The sequence below is a fragment of the Callithrix jacchus genome, chromosome 12 (genome assembly GCF_049354715.1).
Source record: "Callithrix jacchus isolate 240 chromosome 12, calJac240_pri, whole genome shotgun sequence".
Lineage (NCBI taxonomy): Eukaryota > Metazoa > Chordata > Mammalia > Primates > Cebidae > Callithrix > Callithrix jacchus.
In genome coordinates this window covers 4,467,729-4,481,466 of record NC_133513.1, presented here as the reverse complement: position 1 = coordinate 4,481,466, position 13,738 = coordinate 4,467,729, and the positions used below count along the sequence as shown (strand labels likewise).

The following is a 13,738-nucleotide window of genomic DNA, read 5'->3' as shown; positions in this document are numbered from 1 at the left end:
GAGCAGAGCGCTGTGCTCAAGGTAGGACGTGAAAAATTCCAGTTGCTCCATTCGAATGCTCCATATCCCTTCTCCTTGCCAACCCATGCGGTGTGAGCTATTGCCCACCCTCTGCCCGGTGTGCTGACCCTCCCAGACCCCATTTCCCAACTCGCGGTCTCTCCTCTGCATTGGCTCACACGAGGCGTTTGGGGTCGCTGCCCTTCCCCTGCTGCCCACCCGCCCGCCAGGACACTCACCCCAGTGTTGAGCGTGACAGCGGTGTGCTCCTCCTCAATGAGGGCCCCAATGCCGTCGGTGGGGTCCATGGCACCGCAGAGGTTGCTATCCACGGCCCAGTCGCTGGCGCGCCTCTCGTGCTGGTACTGCAGGGCAGGGAGCTGGATGGCCTGGATGTCCATGCTACTGTCCACTAGCTTCCCGACCCTGCGCCGACACACACAGGCGCCAGTCAGGACCCAGCTCCCCGGGGTGGGTGGAGGGCAGGGCTGTGGTCAGAGGCACTGAGGGGAGCAGTGAACCAGGGTCCTTGGCTCGCTCATCCATCTGCTTCTGTGTTCCCTCACTCATAGGTGTCTCTGGAACACCATCTGGACGCAGCCAGGCCAGGCCCAGGGAAAACAGACAGCCCGACAGAAGCCCTGCCCATGAGGACCCCCCTTCTCATAGGGAGACCACCCAGAACCAGCATCCATAACCAGGGCTTTTGAGGGCCCCCATTGTCCCAGGGAGACTGACCAGAGCCAGCATCCATAACCAGGACATTGGAGAGGGACAGGAGGGGCTCGGCATACCACAACGGCCCTGGGGCAGATGTGGCACAGCCAGCCTGGATCACAGGAGGGTGAGGGTCAGGAATGCTCCCTGCCAAGGAGAGATCAGGAGGCAGATGACTGGCCTCCAGGAGGGATGAGCCTGGAATGGGCATGATAGGGACAGATGGAGAAGGCAGGCAGGGGACAGTGAGAGGTCCTGTGGTGGGTGCCTGGTGTTGGGCCATGTAGGTGCTGCTCTGATGCCTGTGACCACCTGATCCAATGCTTTCACAGCACTGCCCCATCGTGCCCTTCTTGCGAATGCTGGCTCTCTGGTGAGTCTCCCTGTAAGACTGGAAGGTTCTTAGATGCAGGGGCCCTGTCTACGGGTCCCTTCCCTGGAAGTTGCTTGGCTGGGCAGAGGCTGTTCCCTAGATAGTCCTGAGTGGACAGAAGAATAGACGAATGGATGAAGAAATGACTTAAAGAGCAAATGAGGCCAGGCGCGGTGGCTCACACCTATAATCCCAGCACTTTGGGAGGCCGAGGCGGGTGGATCACGAGGTGAAGAGATTGAGACCATCCTGGTCAATGAGGTGAAACATCATCTCTACTAAAAAATACAAAAATTATCTGGGCATGGTGGCACGTGCCTGTAATCCCGGCTACTCAGGAGGCTGAGGCAGGAGAATTGCCTGAACCCAGGAGGCGGAGGTTGCAGTGAGCCGAGATCGCGCCATTGCACTCCAGCCTGGGTAACGAGAGTGAAACTCCGTCTCAAAAAAAAAAAAAGAGCAAATGAAGGCATGAAGAAGGGAATGAGTCAATGACATTCTTCTGTGTTAGTGCTTCAGACAGCAGCCTTCTAAGAATAGACACTTGTCACAAAAGGAGTGACATGAGACAGTGACCAGATGACCCACTCCTAAATACGTACCCAGAGAAATGGGAGCATAGGTCCAAAAACTCAAACACAAAATGTTCACAGCAGCTTTATTCCCAATGGCCAACGAGCGGAAACAACCCTCTTGTCCCTCAGATGTCAGATGGATAAGCCAAGTGTGAGCTATTCCTGTGGAATATTACTCAGCCATGAAAAGGAAGTACTGACACCTGCTACGCCCGGGATGGGCCTGGAAACATGCTGCTGAGTGAGAGAAGCAAGGTGCAGAGGTCGCATCCTGTGTGCTTCATTCCCTTTCTGGGAAGTATTCAGAACAGGCAAATCCAGAGTCAGAAAGCAGACTGGTGGGGAGTGACTGCGTGGGCGCGTGAAGTTCTTTGGCAGGGGCGGTGAGAAAAATGTTTGAAAATGGACCGTGGTGATGGTTGTAAAACTGTGTGAATATTGCACATGGAGAGGAGGTGACTTGTTTTCTTTTGAGACAGAGTCTCGCTCTGCTGCCCAGGCTGGAGTGCAGTGGTGTTGTGATCCTGGCTTACCGCAGACTCCGCCTCCCGGGTTCAAGCAATTCTCTTGCCTCAGCCCCCCGAGCAGCTGGGATTACAGGTGCCCACCACCAGGCACAGCTAATTTTTCTATTTTTAGTAGACACGGAGTTTCACCATGTTGGCCAGGCTGGTCTTGAACTCCTGACCTCAAGTGATCCATCCACCCCACCTCAGCCTCCTGAAGTGTTGGGATTACAGGCGTGAGCCACCACGCCTGGTTGAGGCGGTGATTTTTTAATATTATGTGAATTATATCTCAATGGAGCTGTTATTTAAATGCACGCGCGTGCACACACACACCCTTCCCAGACCTCCCCACCCATTAGGAAACACGACTAAGCTGCAGCGGGCAGGAGGTGCCTCCAAGCCAGCTAAGCAGCCCCGTCAGGAGCAGGAAGCCTGTGTATTCGCTCCACTGGCCACTGCCAGAGCCCTTCTCCCTCACTGGGTTCTCCCAGCCCCATTCGTCCTCCATGATCTGGTCAGAGACACCAAGCGTTGTCTTCTCATTAGCATTCCCGCTGATTACAAACCTTCCTGCCCACCATCTGAGCTCCAGGGGTGCTACCAGCCTGCCTAGCTCTCCCCAGGTCCTAGACAGGTCAGGAAAAGCCTCTGATTATTTTTCTCTTGAGACCAGGAGCTCAGAGAGGCCAGGGTCAGCTGTGGGGCCTGGAGCTGAGTCACAGGTGAGCCACGTGCTGAGTATGAGATGGGGCCGGAGAGGCCTGAGACCTTGAGAAACAGAGACAAGGGCCCCTGCGGCTGCTGAGACACAGCAGGAGCAACCTGGGTGCCCCCTCAGGGCCGGCTGACTCCAGGGCAGTTCCTTTTTCATATGTTCACACTTCCTTCATTCAACCAGGATTCACAGAAAGCCACTCAGTGCTCAGTCCTGTGCGGAACACAGGTCAGCGGTGGTCCCTCCTCCCTCCGCCTCCTCGCCTGGCCTGGTTTCCCTGGGTCTGTTCCTGGACACATGGTCCGCTGGACAGATGTCCCCAGAGCACACACATGTCATGCCCATAGGATCACCTCTTCTGTCTCCTCCTCTAGGCTGTGGGCACCCCAAGAAGAGCGTATCTCACTTTTTTCTTTTTCTTTTTGACACAGGGTTTTGCTCTGTCCAACAGGCTGGGGTGCAGTGGCACAGTCATAGCTCTCTGCAGCCTCCAACTCCTGGGACCCAGAAATCCTCCTGCCCTGGCCTCCCAAGATGCTGGGATTAAGGGTATGAGCCACTGAGCCTGGCCTCGTTATTGTTTTATTTCTAGTCCTTGGCATTGCATTTGCCAAATAAGCGTTGAAGAAATGCCTGAGAAACAGAAACGTGCTCGCTGCCCCAAGCTCCCCCTGCAGTGCTTTTTTTTTTTTTTGAGACGGAGTCTTGCTCTGTTGCCCAGGCTACAGTGTAGTGGCACAATCTCAGCTCACTGCAACCTCCACTTGCTGGGTTGAAGCGATTCTTGTGCCTCAGCCTCCCACGTAGCTGAGATTATACGCGTGTGCCACCATACCCAGCTAATTTTTGTAGTTTTAGTAGAGATGGTGGCTGGACCTGGTGGCTCATGTCTGCCATCCCAGCACTTTGGGAGGCCGAGGTAGGCAGATCACCTGAGGTCAGGAGTTCCAGACCACCCTGGCCAACACGGTGAAACCCTGTCTCTGCTGAAAATACAAAAACACTAGCCAGGCATGACGGCGCGCGCTGGTAACCCCAGCTACTCAGGAGGCTAAAGCAGGAGAATTGCTTGAACCTGGGAGGCAGAGGATGCAGTGAGCTGAGATTGCGCCACTGCACTCCAGCCTGGGCGACAGAACAAGATTCCATCTCAAAAAAAAAAAAAAAAAAAAGGTGGGGTTTCACCATGTTGACCAGGCTGGTATCAAACTCCTGGGCTCAAGCAGTCACCTGCCTTGGCCTCCCAAAGTGCTGGGATGACGGGCGCGAGCCACCGCGCCCAGCTCCATTCAGTTCTGAGGGTCTGGATGAGACAGTTCCCATCTTAATACAGGACACACATATCCCCCGAGGATGATCTAAGCCCAGGAAGACCTGGGCACACCTGGAGGCAGTGCAGGCCCCTCACCTGTGCTGTGTTTCCCACATACACCAGTGTTGCTGACAGTCACGATCTGCACTTGGGGCTCTGGTGGTGGCCACTGCCCTACCCCACCCCAGGCTGTCCCTGCAGCCTCACATGGACATGGACATTCGAGTTCATAACGGACGTGGCTGCTCATCGCTGTACTTTTTAAAAGTCCTTGGCCGGGCGTGGTGGCTCACCCTTGTAATCCCAGCACTTTGGGAAGCCGAGGCGGGCAGATCACCTGAGGTCGGGAGTTCGAGATGAGCCTGACCAACATGGAGAAACCCTGTCTCTACTAAAAATACAAAACTAGCTGGGTGTGGTGGCACATGCCTGTAATCCCAGCTACCCAAGAGGCTGAGGCAGGAGAATCGCTTGAACCAGAGGTTGCACCACTGCACTCCATCCTGGGCAACAACAGTGAAAATCCATCTAAAAAATAATGCAGCGCTGAGCCCAGTCCTAGGTGGACAGAAACGCACATTTACTGACCGAAGGAAGACTTCCTCCATGGTGGTGACGGAGGCCCCGAAGCTGGCAATGCCCAGCTCTTTCTGCTTCTTCTCCAGTTTGGCAAAGAGACCTTCAAACCTGAAAAACAGACCCAGCATGATGAGCTGCTTCTCAGTGACTTTCTAGACAGTCCGTTCCTAAAGCATTACCCCACTTGGCTGGGCGCGGTGGCTCACGCCTGTAACCCCAGCACTTTGGGAGGCCAAGGCAGGCAAATCACCTGAGGTCAGGAGTTCGATATCAGTCTTATCAACATGGTGAAACCTGTCTCTAATAAAAACAGAAAAAATTAGCCAGGTGTGGCGGCAGGTGCCTGTAGTCTCAGCTACTCGGATAGCGGAGGCAGGAGAATCACCTGAACCCAGGAGGTGGCGGCTGCAGTGAGCTGACATCGCACCACTCCACTCCAGCCCGAGTTGCGGAGTGAAACTCCATCTCAAAAAAAAAAGATGCCAGGCGCAGTGCAGCGGCTCACACCTATAATCCTAGCACTTTGGGAGGCTGAGGTGGACGGATTGCCTGAGCTCAGGAGTTCAAGACCTGCCTGGGCAACATGGTAAAACCCTGTCTCTACTAGAATACAAAAAAAAAAAAAACCCAAAAAATAGCAGGTGTGGCATGTGCCTGTAATCCCAGTTACTTGGGAGGCTGAGGCAGGAGAACTGCTTGAACCTGGGAGACGGAGGTTTCAGTGAGCTGAGATTGCACCACTGTACTCCAGTCTAGGCAACAGTGAGACTGTCTCAAAAAAAATAATAATAATCATTCCCCCACCCTCCTGTAGAATGGGTGGGGAGGGACCACAGGAGGTTAACTCTTTGAAATGCATTTTGTTTTTTTTTTGAGACAGGATCTTGCTCTGTCACTCAGGCTGGAGTGCAGTGGTACTATCTTGGCTCACTGAAACCTTGACCTCCTGGGTTCAAGCAATCCTCTCACCTCAGCCTCCTGAGTAGCTGGGGCTACAGGTGCGCACAAGCATACCTGGCTAATTTTTAATTTTTTTGTAGAGACGGGATCTCAGTATGTTACCCAAGCTGGTCTCCTTCTTCCTTAGCTTCTGAAAGTTCTGGGGTTGCAGGCATGGGCCACCATGCCCGGCTAAAAGTTAGGTTCATATGGTTTGATTCTCCAGTTTTCTTTGCTTTTTTTTTTTTTTTTTTTTATTGAGGAGTCTCACTCTGTCACCCATGCTGGAGTGCAGAGGTGCAGGGGTGTGATCTCAGCCCATTGCAACCTCCGCTCCTGGGTTCAAGTGATTCTCCTGCCTCAGCATCTGGAGTAGCTGCGATTATAGGCACCCACCGCCATACTCCGCTAATTTTTCTATTTTTAGGAGAGACAGGGTTTCACCATGTTGACCAGGATGGTCTCGATCTCTTGACCTCGTGATCCACCCACCTCGGCTTCCCAAAGTGCTGGGATGACAGGCATAAGCCACAGCCCCCAGCCAGAGTTAGATTTTTTTTTTTGAGACAGAGTTTCGCTCTTGTTGCCCAGGCTGGAGTGCAACGGAGCATTCTTGGCTCACCGCAACCTCCGCCTCCTGGGTTCAAACAATTCTCCTGTCTCAGCCTCCCAAGTAGCTGAGATTACAGGCATGTGCCACCATGCCTGGCTAATTTTTTGTATTTAGTAGAGATAGGGTTTCACCATGTTTGCCAGGATGGTCTCGATCTCTTGACCTCGTGATCCGCCCGCCTTGGCCTCCCAGAGTGCTGGGATTACCGGCGTGAGCCACCACGCCCGGCCCAGACTTAGGTTTTTAAGAGCAGTTTTGGGCCAGGTGCTGTGGCTCATGCCTGTAATCCCAGCACTTTGGGAGGCCGAGGCGGGTGGATCACGAGGTCAAAAGATCGAGACCATCCCGGTCAACATAGTGAAACCCCATCTCTACTAAAATATAAAAAATTAGCTGGGCATGGTGGCGCGCGTCTGTAGTCCCAGCTACTGGGGAGGCTGAGGCAGGAGAATTGCCTGAACCAGGGAGGCAGAGGTTGCAGTGAGCGGAGATCGTGCCATTGCACTCCAGCCTGGCGCCTGGCGACACAACAAGACTCTGTCTCAAAAAAAAAAAAAGAGCCGTTTTAGGTTCATAGCAAAACTGAGAGGAAGAAGGCCAGGTGCAGTGGCTCACACCTGTAATCTTGGCACTTTGGGAGGCTGAAGTGGGCAGATCACCCGAAGTCAGGGGTTCAAGATCATCCTGGCTAACATGGTGAAACCCTGTTTCTACTAAAAATACAAAAATTAGACAGGCATGGTGGCGGGCGCCTATAATTCCAGCTACACAGGAAGCTGAGGCAGGAGAATCACTTGAACCTGGGAGGCGGAGTTTGCAGTGAGCCAAGATGGCACCATTGCATTCCAGCTTGGTCAACAAGAATGAAACTCTGTCTCAAAAAAAAAAATAAATAAAATTGAGAGGAAGGGACAGAAATTTCCCATATATCCCACTGTGCCCTGTTTCTGCCTCACATAAGGTCTTGTGAACACTGGCCTGTCAGGCTGCTCGGATAGCAAACACACACATGAAACCACAAAACAAAAGACACTGGTGAGTAATCATTTAGTTAAGGGTTAGGAAAACTCTTTCTTTCTTTTTTTTGTTTGAGACAGAGTCTCTGTCGCCCAGGCTGGAGTGCAGTAATGTCATCTCAGCTCATTGCAGCCTCCGCCTCCCAGGTTCAAGAGAATCTCCTGCCTCCAGGCATGCACCACTATGCCCAGCTAATTTGTATATTTTTAGTAGAGATGGGGTTTCACCGTGTTGGTCAGGCTGCTTTCAAACTCCTGACCTCATGATCTGCCTGCCTCTGCCTCCAAAAGTGCTGGGATTACAGGCATGAGCCAATGCATGCAGCTGGGAAACACTATCTTTTTTTTTTTTTTTTTTTTTTTTTGAGATGGAGTTTTGATCTTGTTACCCAGGCTGGAGTGCAATGGGGTGATTTCGGCTCACCACAACCTCTACCTCCTGGGTTTTCAAGCAATTCTCCTGCCTCAGCCTCCCGAGTAGCTGGGACTACAGGCGCACGCCACCATGCCCTGCTAATTTTTGTATTTTTAGTAGAGACGGGGTTTCACCTTGTTGACCAGGATTGTGTCAATCTCTTGACTCTGTGATCCATCTGCCTCGGCCTCCCAAAGTGCTGGGATTATAGGCGTGAGTCACTGCGCCCAACTGGAAACACTTTCTAAGAACAGAATTAATAGAAGAAATCACAAGAGAAAGGATACTGGCACATTGAGTGCAAAAATCTGGGCTCAGTGCAGTGGCTCACGCCTGTAATCCCAGAACTTTGGGAGGCTGCAGCAGAAGGATCACTTAACTCCAGGAGTTCAGGGTCAGCCTGGGCAACATAACAAGACCCCATCTTTAAAAATAAAAATAAAAAAATTAGCCAGACATGTCGATGCACACCTGTAGTCCCAGCTACTCAGGAGGCTGAGGTGGGAGGATCACTTGAGCCCAGAAATTCAAGGCTGCAGTGAGTTATGACTGCACCATTGCACTCCAGCCTGGGTGACAGAGCAAGACCTTGTCTTTAAAATAAATAAATGTGGCCAGGCATGGTGGCTCATGCCTGAGATCCCAGCACTCTGGGAGGCTGAGGCAGGTGGATCACCTGAGGTCAGGAGTTTGAGACCAACCTGGCCATCATGGTGAAACCCTGTCTCTACTGTAAATACAAAAATTAGCTGGGTATGGTGGCGTGCACCTGTAGTTCCAGGCAGTTGGGAGGCTGAGGCGGGAGAATCACTTGAACCCGGGAGGCAGAGGTTGCAGTGAGCTGAGATTATGCCACCGCACTCCAGACTGGGTGGCAGACTCAGGCTCTGTCTCAAAAAATAAATAAAAATAAAATAAAACAAATGTACAATGGGAAAAAAATCTGATAAAGACAAACAACGAACTGGAGAAAACTGCAACAAACTGATATTATCCAGATGATATCCAGACTGATACTGTCATAGAAAACTGGCTTTCCCTCCCCTTGCTGGTTTTGCTATGTATATGAGTGCTGAGTGGCTGCTCACGTCTCAAGCTCTGATACTGAGACCAAATTCACCACCTGTGTACAAATACAGCCTCTCAGTTTCACGAGCAGTTCGGATCACAGCTGCAGCAGTTGCTGAACCTGGCGTCAGCAGGGGGAGTGTGAGCCCCATATAAGCACTCAGTGCCCCTTTGATGAGTCAGGTGCGTGATTCTCCTTTCCAGGTCCTACTTATGTTTCTCCTGGCTAGCAGGCCTGGCACCTAGGACCCAGCCAAGCAGATTCACCTGGGCTGTCTGTCCCCAGGCTGAAGGACTAAGAGTGCCCACTGGCCAGGCCAGAGAGGGGCAGGGTACGTGCCTCTGAGCACCGAGCCCTCATGGCCTGTGGGGATCCCATCTTGAACCTATACCTGTGCGTGCCCTCCCTGGGAGGTGTACCTGTACACACCCTCCTTGGGAGGTGAACCTGTGCATGCCCTCCACAGGAGGCATACCTGTGAGTGTTCTCCCTGGGAGGCGTACCTGTGTGCACCCTCTCCTGGGGGGGGACCTGTGTGTGTTCTCCCTGGGAGGCGTACCTGTGTGCACCCTCTCCTGGGGGGGCACCTGTGTGTGTTCTCCCTGGGAGGCGTACCTGTGTGCACCCTCTCTGGGGGGTGCACCTGTGTGTACCTGTGCGTGTTCTCCCTGGGAGTCGTACCTGTGTGTATCCTCTCTGGGGGGGTGCACCTGTGTGAACCTGTGCGTGTTCTCCCTGGGAGTCATACCTGTGTGCACCCTCTCTGGGAGGCGTACCTGTGTGCACCCTCTCTGGGGGGTGCACCTGTGTGTACCTGTGCGTGTTCTCCCTGGGAGTCATACCTGTGTGCACCCTCTCTGGGGGGGTACCTGTGTGTACCTGTGCGTGTTCTCCCTGGGAGTCGTACCTGTGTGCACCCTCTCTGGGAGGTGCACCTGTGTGTACCTCTGTGTGTTCTCCCTGGGAGTCGTACCTGTGTGCACCCTCTCTGGGAGGTGCACCTGTGTGTGTTCTCCCTAGGAGGCATACCTGTGTGCACCCTCTCTGGGAGGTGCACCTGTGTGTACCTGTGTGTGTTCTCCCTGGGAGTCATACCTGTGTGCACCCTCTCTGGGAGGTGCACCTGTGTGTACCTGTGTGTGTTCTCCCTGGGAGGTGTACCTGTGTGCACCCTCTCTGGGAGGTGCACCTGTGTGTGTTCTCCCTAGGAGGCGTACCTGTGTGCACCCTCTCTGGGAGGTGCACCTGTGTGTACCTGTGTGTGTTCTCCCTGGGAGGTGTACCTGTGTGCACCCTCTCTGGGAGGTGCACCTGTGTGTACCTGTGTGTGTTCTCCCTGGGAGTCATACCTGTGTGCACCCTCTCTGGGAGGTGCACCTGTGTGTTCTCCCTAGGAGGTGTACCTGTGTGCACCCTCTCTGGGAGGTGCACCTGTGTGTACCTGTGTGTGTTCTCCCTGGGAGTCATACCTGTGTGCACCCTCTCTGGGAGGTGCACCTGTGTGTACCTGTGAGAGTTCTCCCTGGGAGGCATACTTCTGTGCACCGTCTCTGGGAAGTGCACCTGCGCATACCTGTACGTGCCTCCCTGGGCGGCGTACCTGTGAGTGCTCTCTCTGGGAAGGATGAAGGACAGCTCAGCCCCAGCGCTGCTCTCCAGAGTGGCATTGGGGACGTGGTGATGGACCAGCTGGGAGATACCTTCGGGGTTGCAGTGCGGCTCCTTCACCAGCGTCATGTGGTAGCCAGCACCTGGAACATAGGGCCACGTGTGAGCCCTCTGGCTGACCCCCCAGGTCTCTTCATGCTCACACAGGGGTCTCTGGGGCTCACACCAGGCAGGCTGGTTGGAAGGAGGCCAGAGAACCAGAGGTGGGCAGCTGAAGCAGAATGAATGCGTTTCGGAGCTCCCAGAGCTGCCCTGAGGGTCCTGCCTCCTGTTCCCTCTGGGAAGAGCTGCTGGGGGTCTGGGGTGCTGAGCACTGTCAGGGGCACCTGCTGGAAGGTGGAGTCTCCACCTAACTGTATAAGCATCAGGAAAGGATATCAGCAGCAGCGACAGCCCAGGCGTGAGGGATTCTGTCTTGTGAGGTTCACACTGAGGGTTATGGTACGATTCTAGGAAGAGATCGTCAGCAGGAGCAGAAGCCAGAGCTACTGGCTATGAGACCACACTGCACGGCACTATGAGAGACAGCATCTCACCTCTTCCTCAGTGTCACTGGGCAGAAGATGGGACTTCATGTCCTTTTTTTTAAGACGGAGTCTTGCTCTGTTACCCAGTCTGGAGTGTAGTGGTGCAATCTTGGCTCACTGTAACTTCTGCCTCCTTGGTTGAAGTGATTCTCCTGCCTTAGCTTCCTGAGTAGCTGGGATTGCAGGCGTGTGCCACAATGCCAGGCTAACTTTTTGTATTTTCAGTAGAGATAGGGTTTTACCATGTTAGCCAGGCTGGTCTCGAACTCCTAACCTCAAGTGATCCGCCTGCCTTGGCCTCCCAGAGTGCTGGGATTACAGGTGTGAGCCACTGCACCTGGCCCAATGTCCTCTTTAGAGACAAGGATGCAGGATGCTGGGCCCAGGAAGAGCAATGGCTCTGCCAGCTGGGCAGCTGGGCAGGAACTGGCTGGTGAAACTCTCAGAGGTCATGGCAGACAGTTCCTTGTCTCCCAAGGCCTGTTCTCCTCCCTCCTGGTAACAAAACCCCGGTGTCTTGGCTGAGCATGTGGCCACTCAGGACATAGGCCATCCCCTCCAGCCTGCTGCCAACCACAATGGGTCACCACTCAGTCACCAGGGCTGCCTGCATGCTGGCCCCAGGAAGCCAGCAGAGGAGGGGCATGCACTTGGAGGGTGTTCTAAGGGGAGGAGGGCTCCTGTGTCTTTGCTCCAGCCTGTTGGAATGTTGGGGAGGCTGGCACACCCAATCACACTAGACCAGGAGATGACCTTGAGAGGGAAGCCATAGGTGCACAGTCAGAGGGCTGGGTCCAGATCCCACCAGACCCCACCAGCCCTGGCCATACCGTGAGCTGCTCTCACATAGGAGCTGCCGTATGTGTGTTGGCCTCTCCAAGGGCACTGCTGCTTCTGGTGGCCCTGGGCTTGGCCTCTGTTCTTTTGGTCATGGTTTAACCACATCCTAACCAGACTTTCAGCTCCATTCCCTGCCTCTTCCCTCTCACAAGCACCCCCCTGCCCAGCTGGGCTCTCCACCCAGAGGCAACAGACAGGAGGTCTAGAGAAGACCACCCCTGCCTGATCTCAGGGCCGTTCATGAAGGCAGCAGTCATTCCCTTGGCACAGCAGCCAGGACTGACCCTGTCGTGGGCTGGCCCCGCTCACCATATTTCTGCTTCAGGAACAGCGGGGACCCGCAGCACTGCAGCTCCCCCTTGGCCATGATGGCGATGCGATCTCCCAGCAGGTCAGCCTCGTCCATGAAGTGGGTGGTCAACACGATGGTGCGGTCACGTTTCTGCTGCTGAAGAAGGTCCCAGATGGCCCTCCTGGAGATGGCGTCCATGCCCGAGGTGGGCTCGTCCAGCATCAGCACCTGCAGGGGAGAGGCGCAGCCTCCTGACACTGGTAGAGTCATCTCCCAGGGCGAGCCATGCCCCAAGGAGCACCACACCCAGGCCGAGGCTGGCCTTGTGGGAGGCCCCATCAAGGGGTTCGAGGAGCTGGCTCGAGTCCTCCAAAGATGTTGATAGCCTTGTCTGGGGCTTCAAGGGCCAAGGTGCCTGGGCAATGGCGGAAGGGCCAGCCCAGGCCAAGCAGGAGGGGAGCCACTGCCTCCAGTCCCACTGCCATACCTTGGAGCCTGCAATAAGCGCGATGCCGATGGAGAGCTTGCGCCTCGTGCCCCCGCTCAGGAAGCGGCTCGGTGAGTCCCGCTTGTCGTCCAGGCCGAGGGTGTGCAGCATCTCCTTGACTTCTTCAGGGCATTTCTGGCGCGACAGGCCCTTCAGCTGTAACGACACAGGACATGGGAGATGCAGGGCTCCTGACGGGAGGCCGGCCCCAGCCAGCGAGCTCCTGGAGAGAGGAACCTCCTCTGGATGTGGCTGGACTCGAACCCTGGCTCCTAATGGGAGGCTGGCCCCAGCCAGTGAGCTCCTGGAGAGAGGAACCTCCTCTTGATGTGGCTGGACTCAAACCCTGGCTCCTGCCCTCCCTGCTCCCTTCCTCCAGTTTAAACCCTCGGAAGAGACTGGGGCACCTGGACTGCCCCGGAAACCCAAGCACATGAGCAGAAACACCCCGTGCACACCCCTGGCCCCGACTCACCTGGGCATAGAAATAAAGGTGCTCTTCAACTGTCAAGCCGTCAAACAGGATGTCATGCTGCGGGCACAGGCCCAGGCTCTTCCGGATCTGAACCATGTCTTGGGAAATTTCATACCCGCTGATATATGCCCGTCCACTGGTAGGGGGAAAGAGACCTGGGGCCCAGCGGGATACCCCACGTTCAGCATGAAGATCCTACTCCTCAGCACCAGGGGTAATGACCCCCATCCTGTCTGTCTCCCTTAACTTCCCCTGAGGACCCTGCCCATGAGAGGGCCAGGAACCCTGTTCCCACCAGGGTGGGCTTCGTCTGGGCCAGTGGGAGAAAGAAGCGGCATGGGAACAGCCTGCCACGGGATCCACAGCTGGTCATGGAGGAGAAACTCACAGCACACACACACACACACACACACACACACACACACACACACGTCACCCCACTCAGCCTGCCCCAGGTCCCAGCCGGTGTCACTGCCAGATGCCTTGGTGCTGGGGGAAGACTGAGTGAAACACCAGCTCGGGAGGGGTGTGGTGCACAGGGGACAGCTCTCGGAGGGGGTCTGGTGACAGAATTAGCATGGGGTAGACCTGCTCCTGCGTGGGCTCATTTGTCTTCA

General features: G+C 54.8%; 1 protein-coding gene across 3 annotated transcripts in view; it reads right to left on the bottom strand.

Moving 5' to 3' along the window:
• The window catches only part of ABCA3 (ATP binding cassette subfamily A member 3), a 67,826-nt gene that overhangs the window by 14,371 nt on the left and 39,717 nt on the right, over positions 1–13,738 (bottom strand). For all 3 annotated transcript variants that reach the window (XM_035266530.3, XM_054242425.2, XM_035266529.3), the window contains 6 exons: positions 13,122–13,276; positions 12,647–12,802; positions 12,177–12,387; positions 10,433–10,583; positions 4,790–4,888; positions 240–426 (listed from right to left, as the gene is read on the bottom strand). In XM_035266530.3, the coding sequence (XP_035122421.2) occupies positions 240–426; positions 4,790–4,888; positions 10,433–10,583; positions 12,177–12,387; positions 12,647–12,802; positions 13,122–13,276 (959 nt within the window). The remainder of the gene's footprint in view (positions 1–239; positions 427–4,789; positions 4,889–10,432; positions 10,584–12,176; positions 12,388–12,646; positions 12,803–13,121; positions 13,277–13,738) is intronic.